We start from the raw sequence: 17,722 nt of genomic DNA, 5'->3' as shown, positions 1-17,722 counted from the left end.
TAATCTTGGGTGCTTTGGGTTCCAACTGGCAGTTAATCCTGAAGTTAGTTTGCTTTGTGCAAGCTGGTCGTGCTTACATTTTTTGTTGGCACACATATTTTCAGTATCGTTTAGTCATGTCCCACTAAATTACCTGCTTATGCCATGATGTTTCATTCTGTATCGGATAAAAATCTGTGTTCTTTTAACGAGCTGAGATTGCATACATTCAGTAGCTATGATGTTCTTTCTTAACAGCAACAATGGCAATACAATTCGAATTTCAGTTCTTTCATGAGTTAGCTTGTAACAGATATTGGGCCTCCCGGTTCTTCCTGACAAAAACACTAAGATAAACAATTCGGATTTTGTGATCCAGACAGGAATAATAGGTTATGGAAACCCGTTATTTTTATTATTGCTGTTTTATAGTCAGTACAGCCTTTCACCATCCTATAATAAATAAATTCCATGATCCCACCAGCATCTCTTCAAATTCAAAGTGAAAAAATAAGTCAATTGGCATTAGCTGGGGATCCTCTCGCAGACAGACACCAGTAGCTCGAGCTTGAGGTTGAACTTGATCTTCAGGAACAATGGGACAATGGAGATTGGAGAAGAGGAGTGATGTGCCGTGGTTGAGACTCTCAGCTTGCGTTGGGAGCCTTATATGTATAACCGAGCACAGTATTTTCACTACTTTACGACAGAAAATTTCCTGCCCCGATTTAAATGTGTGGTGTTTTTTGGCGAAGCTAGGAATGGTGATCAAGTGGAGTGTGGCCTGTAGCCTGCCTGCCAGCCTTGTGTTTCTTAGGCAAGCCCATGTGAAGCAAGCTGCCTATACTGTGTTGATGTAGAAAGAGAACAGAATTCAGTTCTGATACAAATATGCTACACACAGTGCTGGTTATATGGTATGACGGTACCAGAGAAGCTAGTATTTGTTTGTTTAGCTGTACAGCCAGGGAAAGGGAATTAGGGACTTAATACGTTGGATATTTGGAATTTTATACTTTTTGGTTGGCACTGTTTATTATGACAAGAGGGAAGAAAGATGTGAGATAGTATTTTTTATATCATATCATCATGTTGGCACTGTTCGGCCGAGCCGGAGCCGCGGCGACATGATGGTCGGAGTCGGAGAAAATGATGGGGCTCCAGGGCTTAGAGGGATGGCCGAAGTGGTGGCAGACCGACGGTGGTGGCAGCTGGAACACGGCAGGGTGGCGAGGCGACGCGGCAGTAGCGCGCCAGTCATGGGTGACGGGAGACCGTCGGTTGGGCTAGGACGGGCTGACGGGTCGCACGGCAGCGGCATTCCTCTTCCTGTCGTGATTGACCACGTGGTCGGAACGACCGAGTTCACACCGGTGTCAGTCCGATGTTGTCATCTGCCACGGGAGACCGTCGGTTGGGTTAGGACGGGCTGACGGGTCGCACGGCAGCGGCATTCTTCTTCCTATCGCGATTGACCGCGTGGTCGGAACGACCGCGTTCACACCGGTGTCGGCTTGACGTTGTCATCTGCCAATTAGTCCTACCCTGGAGGTTTCACCTTTTATCTTAACCTTTTCTTTAGCATCTACTCTCTACGTTTCGAAATAAATGACGTGGATTCTTATATAATGGATAAAATTGAAAGTTTTCAAGTTTGCGCTGACCATAGCCGAAACTGTTTTCAGGTGATACGTTCCCGAGATTACGAACCGAAACTCAGTGCGGAAACTGTAGGAGAGTTGCCGGAGTAGGAATTTGTCTTCTTTTGCAAACAAAGATCCAACTTTTACTGAAGCTGGCTTCCCTGCCGCTGGCCGGATGATTATGCGGTAACTCCCGCGGGGCGCTATCACAACTCCGCCCACCTCCATGCTGCCGGCGCTCCCGCTTCCCTCGCATCTTACCGGCCTCGCCCAGCGCGCGCTATCCCCGGCGGCGGCGAGGCAGCTACATGCCCAGCTCCTCCTTCGCGGCCTCCCGCTCCCCGCCCGCGCCGCCGTCACCCTCATCGCTTCGTCCTCCTCCCCACAGTATGCCCGCGCCATCTTCGACAGCGTCCCCGCGGCCTCTGCCAACGTCTATCTCTGGACGGCCACCGTCTCCTCCTACGCGAAGCATGCCTCCCCCGCGCTCGCGGCCGAGGCCTTTCCGCTGTTCATGTTCATGCTCCGGTCGGGACCGCGGCCTAACGGCTTCACCGTCAGCTCCGTGCTCAAGTCCTTGTCAAAGCTCCGAGCGGCACATCAGGTGTGCCAGGTGCACGGGTTCTTGGTTAAGGCCGGGCTGGCCTCCTCCCTGCACGTGGGCGCGACACTGCTTGATTCGTATGGGAATCTTTGCCGGGTAAAGGACGCAAGGAGAGTGTTCGACGAAATGCCCAGGAGCAACGTGGTGGTTGGAAATGCTATGGTATCAGGTTATGTCAAAGCAGGAGATGTGGAGGCTGCACGGCAGGTTTTCGACGGGATGGTGGAGAGGGATTCGATATCATGGAACACACTCATGTCAGGGTACCTACGGCGGGGAGATGCTGGCCTTGCGAGGGATCTGTTTGATGAGATGCCACAGAGAAACGTGAACAGCTGGAACATGATGATCAGTGCGTGCTCAGAGGTGGGGTTGTGGGCTGATTCAGTAGCGGTGTTCAATCAGATGCGTTTTATGAGTTTCCGGCCTGATGCTGCAACAATGGCTGTATTGATGTCTGCATGCGCGCAACTTGGTTTCTTGTCAGTTGCAAGGCAAGTGTATGGACTTTTACGGAAGGGTTGTGTCGAAATGAACTGCCATGTGCATAATTCTTTGGTTGACATGTTTGCAAAGTGTGGTTGCTTCAGTGAGGCTCATTTGTTGTTTGCCGAGATGGATCCAAAGGATGTGGTGTCTTACAATGTCATGGTCAGTGCTCTTGCTCACCATGGACATGGCAAAGATGCACTGAAGCTTTTTGAACAGATGATTGAGGGAGGGTTGCAGCCTGATGCAGTCACATTTCTTGGTGTGTTATCAGCTTGTGCTCATGCTGGACTAGTGGACAGTGGAAAGTACTATTTTGAGACCATGGGAACAACATATGCAATTGAGAAATCTGCAGATCACTATGCTTGCATGGTGGATCTCTATGGCCGTGTTGGGCTGATTGAAGAAGCGCACTACTTTGTGAAGATAATGCCAGTGAAACCACATGCAGGCATATGGGGAGCATTGCTGAATGCCTGCCGGAAGCATTGCAACATTGATGTAGGTGAGGTTGCTGCAAGAGAACTCATCAGGATCGAACCCATGAATCCTGGTAACTACGTTCTCCTCTCAAACACACTAGCTTGGAGTCAGCAGTGGGATGCTGTTGGAGATGTACGGCAATTGATGAGAGGGAATGGCATCGACAAAAATACAGGGTTCAGCTGGGTTGAAGTGGAGAGTGTTGTTCACGAGTTCTTGATGGGGGATTTCAGCCATCCAAGTTTTGATGAAATTTGCGGTATCCTAGAGCTTCTGTATCCACAGCCGACTTGAGATTATTTTTTGCCTAAAGGAGCAGGGAGGTGGTTATTTTTTCTTACTGCTAAATGCCATCGCACAGAGTGACATGACGGCACAATTATCATGAAGTTTGTATCCAACTAGCCATGCACTTTTTTCTCTCAAGAAAGCGCAAAGCTTGTGTCTTGATGTATTGATAGAAGAAAAGTTATGTACAAGTCTGAGAAAGGGCTAACACGCGAGGTTATAGCTGAATACACTACACGCCCGGGATCTCTGGCCAGACCTCTCCCAGTCCCACCGCCCCTGCCTGGACCCAAAGCAGGCCTGCGATGTCGGGCCACAAGTTATCGAGGACGACCGCATTGTACTCTTCTAGATCCACTAGGCAGTCCAGACCAGGGAGGTGGTGCCTTTGCGGGCTGCTCACGGGGTGGAAAGGGAAGTCGACCTCCACCATTCCACGAAGTCCTCGGTTTGTATCCAACTAGCCATGCATTTGAACAAAAAGAGAGGTTTGTGAGAAGGCAAAGGCTAAGATTTGTACTAGAACCTCTCAGTGGTGCTGTCTCAAGGATGTTCTCATTCCACAATGTTAGTACAGATAGCTAGCTAACTTATGCTCCATCATAGAATACATGGAAGAAACAAAATGTGATTAAGGTAAGCTCTTTATTTTGCGTTTGCTGTGATCAACTTCTCTTAGAAAAGTGTATATACCTACACCAAGTATTATAAACATAGTGTCAGGTGATGCAATATTGCAGACTGATTGTTCAATTATGTAAGTATGCAGGATAGGACTTGCACTAGTTTGCTTCTTAAGTGCTCTTGTGAGGAGGAGGTTTGGATGGGATTTACTGGGTTTCTACATATCAACCTCTGTGCATCACTTCAGATATAATGCAGATCAGCTAAATTCAGTGATACGTTCAGAGTTTTGCTGGTAACTTTCCGTTACTTTTTCAATCTATTCATTTGCTTCTAGTTTTCTTATGTATTCCCTTGTAGCCTTAACGCCATAGAAAACAACTTAGTCCTCACCAATCTCTACTATGTTAACTTATCTCTAAATTTTATTTGTCATATATATAGCCGATGTCATCTGGGGCTGCCACTACCAGCATCGCCCCCAAGCCTGGGAGGACTTAGAGATAAGATTCCTTATCCTTCGAATGTCTTCTTTATCAGGTTAAATGACTTAATTAATTTTTAATGATAAGTTGAGAAAGAGTCTTGGAAGGCCCCTCCAAGCTTAGATCTTCAAGGTCTTCTGTAAGAGCTGGCAATGGCACTATCGTATGTCGTCAGAGATCAGCGTTCAGTCCTGTCTTGCAGGCTAAGTTATGTGTGATCGCTTAGCCTGCTCTGCTTTCGCCCGAGTAGATTGTTTGTTTGACAGTAAAACAAGTGAAGTAAAAAAAGCAAACAAATGAGTCAAGTTACATATGGTGTCCAGCAATGATATGTTTTCAGCATCAGGTGGTACCGTGGTAGAAGGAAGCAATGTAGTTACCGATTCATCCATCCACGTTGATTAACTAAATATTAACAACGGAGATCAAAGGGAGGAAGAGAAGCCCTTGGCCTTTTCATTATATTCGCTCCCAAAATGCAGGCATGGGTCAGTAGTCAAGCAACTTCGTGTTACCATCAGACTGCAGCCCCCATAGGTTCCTATTTCTTTTAGGACAGGACCTGGCCGTTCGGTATTACTCCCTCCGTCTCATATCAATAGACTTTTTTACATGTATCTAGACGCTTTTTAGGCATAGATACATCCATGTGTGGACAAATTTGGGTCACTTAATATGGGACGGAGGGAGTAGTAGAAGAGAGTTGCCCTACTGATTTGGGGAAACTGAGCGAACATCGACTACAAACAGAAACACTGAAAAAGAATATACCAGAGCTTGGAGATAGAGTTCAGACTAGGCGGGAAGAAAACAATAGAGTAAAATGCAGCAGAGGTTCAGCGCAAGTCCTAAGGTGGCTCGAGCGCGTGCTTGGTGCCTACGTGGCTATTTGGGCCCACTTGTCAGGTGCCAATGTGAACCGTTTTTTGCAAAAACAACCCTGGTACCTTCCTTGCTCTTTCCTTGGCTAGCAGCTGGGCCGTCATTCGTGCCGTTCCCGGTGGAGGGCGACTTCGGGTTCGGGCGGCCGCGGCTTGGGATGCCGTGAGTGTGTCCGGGGCCGCTGGGCTCGGCCGCCATAGGGTCATCCGGAGCCCCACGGAGGATGGCTCGTGGTTGGTGACTGCCAGGATGTGGCCGCGACTGGCCGACGCCGTGGAGTCAGACCCGGAGACCTTCTTCAAGCCGGCCACAGCTCATCGCCTTGGGTTCCACAAGAGCCGCATGTGATAGGAGACATGTTCAGTTGCTTATGTCAAAGTTAGGGTTGGGATTATTGAACCTGTGGGAAACTTTGGGGCCATGCTATCTTATTCCATACCTTGATTGGACGAGATGAAACGGTGCAAAGAGGATCTGCACCGGACGGCCCTCTTTGGCTCTTTGGTTGGGGTTCATTCGCCGCTGTTGAAAACCTAGCTTGACTTTATCATCATGCATGTTTTATTTTAGTGTCATGCATGTTTTCTTGAAGGCACTCATGCCCCGTTTACCATGGGGATGTGGTTTCTTCGGGTAAAATTTGGATCAGGATTTTCCTGGTGAGGCGATGGCGTCATTCTCTTCCTTTATGTGTCTCCTTGGAAATCTTGACCGGAAGTGAAGGATGGGTGGGGGATGGCCAGTGGTTGCGGATCCGAGCGGCCGTGGCCCTTCACGGAGGAGGCTATGTCGAGCCGAATCTCACTGTCCTCCTGGAGTAGGAGACGCCCATATGTGCCTGCCTCCCTTTGGCCTATATGGACCTTCTTTCCTGTCCGGTGTCATTGATTTTGGAGAGAATTCCTTTGCCGCTCAAATTTTGCACATATGCCAAATGCCACTCAGAATTTTCATGTTCCAAATTTGCCACTTAAATTTTTCATAAGGTACAAATATGCCACTACCGTTAATTGACGTTAAGTAAGAGATGAACAATTTTCAAAAATTTCATATTGACCAAAATGCCCTTGGGTCCACATTTGCAGCAGGATCATGATTAATGAATCACCAGAGAAACCGATCTGCAGTATTTAGGCAGCCATACGATCTAGTAAATCCCGGTGCAATCCTGTGCCAATCGTGGAGTTGCTGAGGGCCCACAACGTGGACGAAGTGTTGAATGGCCGGCCCATATTGCAGCTGAACAGCCCATGGCGCAGGAGAGAGGACACAGGAGGTGCGTGTGACTGCAGAGGAAGTTCTAAAAAAAGTATTGGAAAGAAAAGATGACGTGGCACCATTAGGAGCCGGGAATCATTATTGCTCATTTTAATTTTTCATGCCAAAATCATTATTAATCATTTCACTTTTTTGCTGAATCTTACTCTGAAATAGTGTGTTACTAACATCGTAAAAATCTGGAATTATAAGCTCTGAAATAAGGATTATGTTGTAAAGGAAATCAACATACTACTTAGGGACAAAATTGTTTTTTCATCTCTTACTTAACGATCAACTAGCGTCAACTAACGGTAGTGCCATATTTGTACCCCGTGCAAAAATTGGGTGGGAAATTTGGAACAAGAAAAATCTGAGTAGCAATTGGGCATATGGACAATGAGTGGCAAATATAGAATTCTCTCTTGATTTTGTTGGTTGGGTTGCTCTCCTAGTGCATCCTTGTTGGTTGGGTTGCTCTCCTAGTGCATCCTGAATTCACGGTCTATCTGTCTTTTCTCTGGGCCTTGATCCCTCCCTAGGGTGCTTGATCGAAGTCATGGTTTTTATTGAACCCAAATTGTAATTAGGTTAAGCATGCATACATGTCATCATTTAAGCATTCATGATCTTGTCTAAGATTTAAAACTTTTAAATTAAAGGCTAAGTCCTGCTTACGCTTAAACCCTAAATTTTCTGCTGTGTTACGAACTCAACTCTAAAACTAGGCCTGCAGGGGAAGACAAACCCCCACATATCGTCGTAAAGAAGAAGACTTATGCTTAAACCCCAAATTTTCTGCTGTGTTTCGAATTCAACTTTAAAACTAGGCCTGCAGGGGGAAGACACCCCCACATATCGTCGTAAAGAAGAAGACCTTCTCACACAAGCCTAGAAAATCACAGAATCTCATGCCTCGGCCCACCCATACACAGCGGCACTACGGCGCCACGTGAGACAAAGCCGGCCTTAGACCTGTGCTTTGATATGGGACAGGTAAAGGAATTTTTTTAACCCTCCGGCCTGAAATTCACCTCCCGGAGGAGTCGAACCCGGGACCAAAAGGGTGCTACTAGAGCCCTTGACCACTAGGCTAGAGGCTCGTTCGCTTCGAACTCAACTTTTGTCCTTGACAATTTTCTTAGAGGAGCCCTTGCAAATTTAGAATTTATGAGCTCATTAGAATGCTCAAACTATTATTTTCCAGTTCAACTTATATTTGTAAATAATTGAAATATATTAAAACTTTTGAAACTTGAGTTTTGGAAATGCCACAACTCTTTACACGAGTTGTAGAAAAAGAATCATGAGTACCCATTTACATTAATTATTTAAGTCCTGCTCAAGGTGGAGTGTGGGTGGGCGACAGATCAAAAGGAGATACGATATCATTATCTATTTTTCCATACTGAGTTAATCACATCTTTTCCACACACGAAAGCGAGGGAATATGATGCTGTAAATAATAGATGGAAAGTATGTGTTAAACGAAATGTCCGGATCAATTTTGCGGGTGGGTAACAAAAGTACTATATTGCGGCACATTTTGATTAATCAGTGATTAAACAAAGCTAGCGTGATACATGTGCTTGCTTTTGTGAAGAAGACGTGAGGCCTAAGCACTAAGCAGATGCACAACGCAAAAATGTTCGAGAAAAATAGGGTTTACCATCTGGCCAACCCTGCCCCCCCGTTTACACGAGGGAATTCATTTTGTGACCTTCTTCCCATGGATGTAAACATTTCGTTCGTTTCTTCTTGCGCGAAAGTATTTTGTTCAGTTTTCAATCAAGCAGGGCCCAAGGGGTGTGTCGCAAACATTAAGCAGAGAACCATCCAGAGATTGGTTTACAGGTCTTGCGCTATTTGCAAAGTTTTAAATTTTTTTAGTAGAAACCAGGAGGAGCAAGTGTCACACGCCGGCTGCCGAAGGGAGATATATGGGCGGTGATGGAAGAAAGTGGTATGTTCTCACAGACGCCGAACAGCGCATTCTACTGCCAAAATGGGGCAGAGACCGAGAGGTGGATGAACAGCGTAGGCCATGACGCATGAAGGAAAGACAGCATGACATGTGGGCCTCACCGAATGGCTTAGTACGTATTTGCGGCGTCGGTGCATTCCTGTCATGTCATATCAGACTTAGTTTGGTGAGCCAAATGGTATACTGATGGCTTCTTTAATTCAATGAAAATAACAGTCGGCAAAATAACAAAAATACACTCGGCAAAGAAGGGCACATGTAAAGCTGGCAGACACGTGTCCCGACCTGGCGCGGTTACCGACACATTGAACTTTGCCGAGTGTCCCTTAACAAGACTTCTTTGTTATTTTTTTCCTTTTTCCCTTTTGGTGCAAATTATGATGTAAGCCACAGATTTTTAAATTCAAATGTTTACTAGTGTTTCATTTAGCATTAATGTTGATTAATGTGAATTAAAATCACTAATTTTATTTAAAACAATTATTTACCATTTTCTAGAGCTATTTACTAGGAAAAAAAATCTTTTGCATGGTTCAATGTTATGGGTATATAAGCTTATGATAAATAAAAAAGTCAATAAAAGAATTTTAAAAAGCTACGTGCATCACAAAATGCACTATCTTAGAAGAAATGTCCAAACTTACTCCAAATTTGAAGCTGAACAAAATTTTGTAATAATTGGCCAGTTTTTGGGTTGAAATGTTTACTTTGTTTTAGCGAAGAGTAATGAATTTAACCACCACTTTTTATTTCAAAAAATAATTATTATCATTTTCTAGAACTATTTAATATAGGGAAATGAAATAATACTTAAAAAATGTCAAAAATTAAAGTCTTTTGCATGGTGACATACTTTCGGTATATATGTTTGAGATAAATAGCACAAATCAATACATAAATTTAAAATGTACATTACCTTGCCAAGTAAACATGCTCAAAAATAAATATATATAGAAAAATAACTTTGTGAAAGGGACACTCGGTCAACCTAGTAACTATCATTACTTCGGCAAAGCCTTTTCGCATCGCATCTGGGCCATTCACACGGATCAGTGACGTACGTCGATCCGCTCGCCACTTCATCGATCCGTTGCGTGATGGCGCGACGGATCGCCCTCCACCTCACCTTCTTCCGTCACTGAGCTCCACCGCCTCCCACGTCGAGCGCCTGCGTCGCCTCCTCTACCGTTCTAGCCTACCCCGAGTATCGGCGTCCCTTCCTCTTCGCCGAGTTCCGAAATCGCCTTCCGTCACCGAGCTTTGCCACCACCTCCGTCACCTCCTCTACCGTCCAAGCCTATCCCGAGCATCGGCGTCCCTTCCCCTTCACCGAGTTCCGAAATTGCCTTGTGCGCCTCTTCTTCCGCCACCGAGCTCCACCGCCTCCTCCGTCACCGAGCTCTGCCGCCTCCTCCGTCGCCTTCTCTACCGTGTCCCAGCCTATCCCGATCGAGCATCGGCTTCCCTTCCCCTTCGCCGAGTTTCGGAATCGCCTCCTCCGCCAAACGCCGCCATCCGCGCTCCTTCATCTTCCCACCGTCGGCTCCTCCTCCTCCGCTGAGTTCGCCCGTGCGTGAGGCACAACCATGGCGAGTGGTGCTCAGGACTCTCGGCAAATAGGGGGGGGGGGGTGCCCATAGATAAAGGCAGTAGGTAAAGAGGTTTCTCACCGTTACGTTATACGTCAAGCTGGGTTTTCCATGTGGGGCACTTGGCAAAGCCTTCGTCGAGTGCAAAATACGCTTTGCCAGGTGACTCGAGCACACGGCAAACTTGGAAAATCCAGTAGTATCAGTTATTTGCGTTAAGGAAAACAGATGCATATCAATATATTATCACACTTCCACTTTCAAAACAGAACCGAGAGGACTTGCATGCATAACTTGCATTGCTACAGGTAATACAGATCCTTATTCTTGGAACACACAGGGGATACTAAGACCTAGAGTACGTAGCACTACATATGCATCGTCCGTATGAACCCATGCATGTGCTCTCGCAGGCCATAATACAAGTTTCTGGATGGATCTGGGTACGTACGTACGTATAGTGGGTACGTCTTATTCTTACATAATCGAACTTCCAACTTTCATCAGGGGAAAAACTGGGCTCGTCGCAATGCCACATTGGCCCCGGGGATTCCTCGTCCCCCTCTTCATCAATATGTACCCTTCCTGACCCCATGTAGTCCCCCATGAGTTCTTGACGATCCAATACTTGGCTCCAGTGTCCGCCTGCCGCCCGTAGCCTACGACGGTCACGGCATGGTTCAGACGAGCAGTGTCACATGGGCCGTTCAGGATGCCTTTCTTGTAGTGCTGGAAGTTTTTGCCACTGGCTGAGATGTAGACGGCCACAGGTTGGCCGGCCACGGCGTTCACCAGCGCCACCTCGCTCCTGCTCCTGACGCTCCTCCAGCCGGCGATCCTCGCCGCCGCCCTTCGCCTCTTCATGCACTTGCCTCTGGCTCCTTTGTATGGGTAGGCGGAGCTGGTGGTGAGCCCTCCGATCTTCCTGATCCAACGGTAAGCTCTGATGACGAAGCCTCCTTTGCAGCCGGAGTTGGTGTAGTCGCAGTCTATCAGCTGCTGTTCTGATAGTGACACCAGGTTCCCTCTCACGATCTTGTGTTTTCCTTCGATTGTAGCCACTGTGGGGAATGCCCAGCAAGATCCTGTCCGTACGTACGTGATGTTAATTAATTAAATTGTCATATTTAGCCATCTACTCCCCCCTTTCCTAAATACTTGTCGTGGTTTGCACTAAAACCACGACAAGTATTTAGGAACGGAAGTATCATATAACAAAGAAAAATTAACAAAAGTTGTTGCATAAATTTGCCCATAAATTTGTTACCGCAACGCCCTTGGTCTTTAATCGGCGTGACGGCGCCATGCTTCCTCCAGTCCCTGCTCCGTGGCGGCCACGGCCTCGGCCCGCCCGCCGACAGATTGGTGTGCACGGCAACATTGACATCCACACCATCGACAACCGTGGCGATGACCTGCTCGTCTTCCTCCTGTATATCATCACCTTCTTCTTCCTCGGGCGGCGGCATCGAACCGTTGTAAAGCGCCGAGAACTCTTCATGTGTAAGGTCCGTGAAGGGACCTTCCCCGAGCTCAAAGGTGAGCCCGGTGGTGGCAGCCTCGGCGTTCACGGCCTCTATGTACCTCACGTTGCTCTTGTATACCTCGAACCGCCGAGCCGTCTCCTCGGCGGTCCAGTAGGACCGGCCTTGCGCCGCCATCCACCCCTGGAATCGGCCCATCATCAGAAGATCATTGTGTTTGTCACGTCCCGAGTAATCGCTGTGGATCATCTCATCATCGGTCGTCGGCGGCATCAGTTCTGAAGAAGAGCCGACCGCCAGCATCTGGCAGATGGTAACGAGAACAACACAGCATACTAATGGCGACCATTTGGAATTAGCGCTGGTGGCCATCGCCCACGTACTGGCCTAGCTAAGAAGAGACGCGTGATGGGATGGCAACGATAATGTGAATTATTCACTAGTTCATGTGGGAGGCATTGCTGCTTTGGTGGTGATGTGATATACTACCGCTGATGCTCAGCTTCGTTGAGCTTTTATAGCCGTGGGCAGCTACATGGACGCATCGATCGGTGCAGAGGTCAGAAAGTTTCATTCTTTTTTGAAAAATAGTTATATGGACGACGCCAAGTAATATACTCCATACAGGGCAGGCATCACAAAGTCGTGTACACAATTAATTAACACTACTCCCTCCGTTATACAATTATTATCAAAATATTACATGTATCTAGACACTTTTTAGAAATAAATACGTCCATTTTTTGATAAATTTAAGACAAGAATTATGTAACTGAGATAGTATTTACTATGCAAATTTGATTGAGGAAAAAGGTGATAAACTTCCACGGACGTCATGTTGATAACGTAAGATGCAGATACGTCATGGTGCTCACGTAGTATGAACTCTGCGAGCTTTGCGACCTGTGTGAATTCATTGTCCAGATTAATATTCGCAACCTGTGTGAACTATATGAAATCGTCACATGCATGGATCCTCAGAAACCTCTAATAATTGTGTCCAGATTCATTAGCTACTCGTATTTATCAGCAACGAGAAACTGACCAACTAACCTAGTACTCCCTCCCTTCCTCTGCACATCAAAATTTAGCAACAGTCTGAACTGAATCATCTCTGTTCCAGACCTCAGTACTTTCTCTTGAAAGATGTAACTTTTCCGGATTGTCTTGTTGTCAGGTGATAATTCCAGGGAACAGGGAATTCTTCGTACTGATGAGTAAAGCTAAGGATTAGCACCTTGCACAACCTGCATGTCCATATCCATATTAGCATTAGCATCATCGCGGGCAACATGGAAAAAAGGCTCCCATTAACTGATCTCTCGGAATCAATATCAGGAGCATTGATGCTGAGGGTGAGTGCAATATCACTGTCTTCTTTCATAGCTTGATTTGGGACTCCTACACACAGGGGCTGCTTTGTATCATTATTCCGCAAATCTTGCAGTCGAAGGACATCTCCTTCAAGCAGAGGATGAGCATATTTTGTTCAGGCTAAGGATCCCAATTGGCACAGAGATCAAATTTATATGTAGCCATGTAGGGGCAAAGAAGGCTGGACATGATCACCATGAAAAGGCAAACCAGGAGGATGATGAGGTGATTAAAGCTCCAAGTAGATTCGATCTGATGAAGCATGAACACTGATTTTTTTCCCCGAAAAGGATAGCATGAATACTGGTGCTATTCACCTTGGAAATCCTCACTATGAGTACCTAAAATGATTTAAGGGATGTTTCTCACTCTCCAAATTCATTCTACCTTATAATGACTCGAGCTAAATTGCTGTCCGACTGTCTTGTCCTGCATTACAAGATTTCCCCATTCATCAATATTAACCGTGATCCTTGTAAGAGAGACTACGCCAATTTATCCTTAGGTGGTCCTTGCAGAACTCAAACTGACAGGCATTGTGATGATGTGGGCTATTAAGAAGCAAGCAATCTCTATCACATACGACACGCCCCAGCGGGCAACACTGCATATATTCTACCCGGAGCTGTACAGATGGTCCTCTAGAAAAGTTGCATGAGACGATACCTTGGGTAACATCGAAGGGGGAATAAGGTTTTGGTGCATGAGCGATAGTGACATTGGCGACATCTTCATTCTTGGCCGCATTGTGGCCATTGACATGGTATCTACTCTATGGCGGTCGGCCTTCCAACTCGATGATTTCGGATAGGCTAGGGATGAACGGTGCTGGGTCGACGGGGTAGTTCACCGTGGGAGAAACTACATCCTCTGAGATGATGGACTCTACGGTTGTAGGAGTGGGTGTTTGCTTGGTGAAGCCGAGGAAAGTTGGTAAAATCCGTAAACACTGTCAACAGATATGCGATCGACCAGAGGGATTTGTCAAACAAGCAGGAATTTTGACTGAAAAATACAAAAATAAAATTAAGAATTGTGTTAGGTGCCTTGGGATTCCCCATTTTTCTCATTCTCGTCTCAGGTGACAAAAGCGATAAATCTTTCTGTCCAGGATTATATCACAAAATGACAGTGAATAGAAATATTTCCACGGCAAGAAAAATGGTGCCGTTTCGGACAGCGAGCACATGTGGGCCGAGATGCAATAGCGGCCCTAGCTGGCCCAATAATGTGAGAGGACCCAGGTTGAGAAATGTCCGGTGGGTCAACGCAGTGAAGGCCATTAAGAGGGGCCATAGATCAATAGATGCCTCCCTCCTGAATAAAAATAGCGATTATAAATGATTTGCCGCAAAAACTGCTCCGTTCCTTAATTACTACCAATTATAACAAGTGATGATAAATATTATTTCGTGCAAATTCGAGATTGCATTAATTAGTTTATTTGATGTTAATTTTGCACTTAATAATAATTAATAAGTCTATTTATTTTTTTGGCAAAAGCAGGTGCTAAAGATGTGCTTCATGCTAAGTTGCAGGAAAAAGGGATAAATCAGGATTTATCTCCATGCGAAGGAGCATTTCAAAATTCCGGCACTAGCTATAGACCCACGAGTCATCCTAAGAGCATCTTGTCAAACAGCCCCAATTGCTTCTTAGATCTTACTAGTAGGCAGCTGTTACACGTGCTTCTATGCACACAATGATGTGGGTCTGTTATTAATAAAGTAGTGTATTTTTATAAACAACTTATTATACATGTTAACTATTATATTACTCCGTATTTAAAGATGACATGACAAAACTTACAACCAGCAGCAGCCTAAACTATTAATCTTGCTCTAACGGCTTCTCAAGTAGCTGCAATACAAACAACATGGCCTGCAAGAGAATTGATTACAAATCATGGCTTGCACAGGTCTGTGTGAGCATCCGAGATGCTTGAAAGCTAGGCACATGCAAGCTTAACAAAAAAAAATGACATGACCTTTCTGGTCATATATAAATATTTTTAATTTCCTTTTTTCTAAGGTAAAAGTATAATTTTTGTTTTTCAATTGTTGACAGAGTTCACGTTGGTCCCTCAACCTCAATAACAAAAATGGTGGTATGTGAAACGTCAAAACTGCATAGGTTCCTTCCCTCTAGCTTGTTCCACATAAAGCGGTTTCAGCAACGATGTGGCAATGGTTTTTCACACGTTGCACCACAGTGAGAACAAAAATTGAAAAAAGAGAGAAAATATGGGGAATTCGATAAAAGAAACAAAAATGCAAAAACGCAAATAAAGATAATTGTTCCGGTAAGCTACTGAATCTTAGAAATTTTAAGAAGGCATAGAAACTAGAGAATGTTAAGCAGTTGAAACTAGCATATATAAAAAGCTACTAAAATCGTTTATTATTTCTCTTGCTTAAGATGTCCTGTTTTTATTTTATACAAGCATGCTAGAAAGTTGTTTTACTATGATTTTAATTTTCTACAAAAAAGCATATATTTTTTCCAAACTTTTACATATTTTTCCCAAATTTTCCTGAACTTAGAGTTGAGTTTTCAAAAGAAAAATAAAATGGAACTTTAATTTCCATGTTTATTTTTTATTTTATCAATTTTTTTAGCCGACTAGGTTGTCGGGTGTTCCGAACTATCACGACATCATCACTAAATCTGGTTCAAATGGAGCAAATTATCAAATTAAAAGGTAATGACCTTGACGGACAAATAATTCATGATTGTAGAGTGGAGGGACCAAATCTAGACTCAGCTAACACTTTGGCGACCAAAATATACTTTCTCCCTTTTTGTAACTCCTGGTCGTACAAAACAAGTAGCCTTTGGCTTGTTGCTTAGGTAGTTCCTGGTCTTCATATAACAAGCAGCCTTTCGCTTGTTGCTTAGGTAGTTCCCAATTCCCAGGGCATAGATTATGCATCCTAGACTCTTAAGAGTTTCAGTTTGGGGAAAGTGATGAGCCAATAAGAAACATCTCTTGGTGTGGTGGTGGAGTTGTAGGTGCATGACTCTACCCACCAGGATTCAAATCCTGGTGCTCACAATATAAAAAAATGTGATCACCTAATCAAGCAAATGCCTTGTTACTGGATTTTAGTGAAATTTTGGGATCGGGAGACCGAGGGAATGCGGGTGTGAACCCCACAAGTGCAACTCGGCCATTACCCTTGACTTCATCTTCAGCGGAATTTAGCTGACTGGCGCGCACACGACTGCTACTGTACTGCAGATCAAGGGTACGGGGAGACTATGTAGCGCTGATCGATGGCCTAAGCAAGCATACAGATGTTGTGCTTTCAGACTTGGCCTAAGCAAGCATCCCCGACACTTAATATGGATTGGAGGAATTTTGACACACTCCAGCCTAACAAGGAGAAGGAAGCAATAAATGGCATTTCCTTCCTGGTCATATTTCTTCTTCTTTCTAGAGTAAAATACATCGCAAGTCCATAAACTCTGGAGAAAAGAAACTTTAGTACACGAATTCACAAAACGCACACATAAATCCATGGACTTGTTTTAGTGATCCAGATTAGTCAGAAAACAGTTCGGAAAGGCTAAAAGTGGACATGTGGCACGAACATGGGTTGCGTCTTGTACCTACGTTTCTTGGGGGGAGGGGGGGGTTACTTGCAAAATTACCAAATTCCCATTCCTCAGCAGGCGTGCGCACCGGTCCACCCACCAACGCCGCAGTCCGCCGGTGGTGGGGGCGGCGGAAAAGGCGCCTTGCACCCCATTCTGCAGAGGCAGTAGAAGAAGCGCCACCACCTTCATCATTATCCATTTTTATTTATAGCCCTTGCCTTCTCTTTTCTTCTTCTCCGCCATTCTATAAATGTTATATATATTTTTCTTATTTTTCTTCAACTTAGTAGAGTTGAACAAACCAATAATGGAACTTAACTCTATCCTGTATTTATTTATTTTTGTACCTATTTGTTAGATTTTCAGCTAATTGGGCTACCGCGTGTGAGAAACCATCGCTACATCCTAAATCCGGTTTAAGTGGATCAAATGGTCAAATTTAAACCACATTGACACGTGACGAACAAATAATTCCTGTTTTAGAGTTGAGGGACCAAATCTAGACTCCGCCAAGAGTTTTGGGACCAAAAGTATAGTTTTGCCTTTTTTTAAGTCTTAGTCTTTATATAACAAGTAACCTTTCCCTTCTAGCTTAGGTAGTTCCCAGTTCCCATGGCATAGACTATGCATGTCAGAGTGTAATAAAAAGATGTTAAGATGAGCTCGGGGAAAGTGAGCTAACAAATGCCTTCTTACACGATTTAGTGGCATTTTGGGATCGGGAGACAACGGAAATGCGGGTGTGAGCTTGAAAAGAACAAGGCGTATAGAAATCTTGTTGCACAACCCATTGCGGCCGAGAACTGCGTCTTCCGCGCAATCGATCTGCTCAAGGATACTAGAGGTGGAGACCACTGGTCGGCCATGGCGTTGTAGATGTAAGGAGAGGGTGGTTAGAACAACAGACTTATCGGCAGAGAAGCTGCACGGCGACAGTAGGGAGCGGCAAGGTGG

At 45.2% G+C, this 17,722-nt stretch overlaps 2 protein-coding genes and 1 long non-coding RNA gene across 4 annotated transcripts; 1 reads left to right on the top strand and 2 right to left on the bottom strand.

The window, feature by feature from the left end:
* The first annotated feature begins 1,756 nt into the window (after positions 1–1,756).
* LOC100827908 (pentatricopeptide repeat-containing protein At3g29230) lies at positions 1,757–4,907 on the top strand. Of its 2 annotated transcripts, none has more exons than XM_003575456.4 (3): positions 1,757–4,125; positions 4,259–4,408; positions 4,558–4,907. In XM_003575456.4, exon 1 carries the CDS (start codon positions 1,849–1,851, stop codon positions 3,493–3,495), a length of 1,647 nt encoding a protein of 548 aa, XP_003575504.1. In that variant the 5' UTR covers positions 1,757–1,848; the 3' UTR covers positions 3,496–4,125; positions 4,259–4,408; positions 4,558–4,907. The 2 variants fall into 2 exon arrangements, with proteins under 2 accessions (XP_003575504.1, XP_014757509.1); XM_014902023.2 differs by having other exon boundaries at positions 4,252–4,408.
* Positions 4,908–5,090: 183 nt separating this feature from the next.
* Positions 5,091–6,192, bottom strand: LOC112268948. Its single transcript, XR_002960520.1, has 2 exons — positions 5,920–6,192; positions 5,091–5,801 (listed from the first exon to the last, which is right to left on the bottom strand). It is a non-coding gene; the product is annotated as an uncharacterized LOC112268948 (long non-coding RNA).
* A 4,333-nt stretch (positions 6,193–10,525) lies between these two features.
* LOC100824220 (ervatamin-B) lies at positions 10,526–12,298 on the bottom strand. Its single transcript, XM_003576281.4, has 2 exons — positions 11,578–12,298; positions 10,526–11,395 (listed from the first exon to the last, which is right to left on the bottom strand). The coding sequence occupies exons 1-2, from the start codon at positions 12,164–12,166 to the stop codon at positions 10,788–10,790; spliced, it is 1,197 nt and encodes a 398-aa protein (XP_003576329.1). The 5' UTR covers positions 12,167–12,298; the 3' UTR covers positions 10,526–10,787.
* Between the last annotated feature and the right edge of the window lie 5,424 nt (positions 12,299–17,722).

This window comes from Brachypodium distachyon, chromosome 4 (assembly GCF_000005505.3).
Source record: "Brachypodium distachyon strain Bd21 chromosome 4, Brachypodium_distachyon_v3.0, whole genome shotgun sequence".
Classification (NCBI taxonomy): domain Eukaryota; kingdom Viridiplantae; phylum Streptophyta; class Magnoliopsida; order Poales; family Poaceae; genus Brachypodium; species Brachypodium distachyon.
The sequence above is the reverse complement of the archived record's forward strand: the minus strand, read 5'-3'. Positions and strand labels throughout refer to the sequence as shown.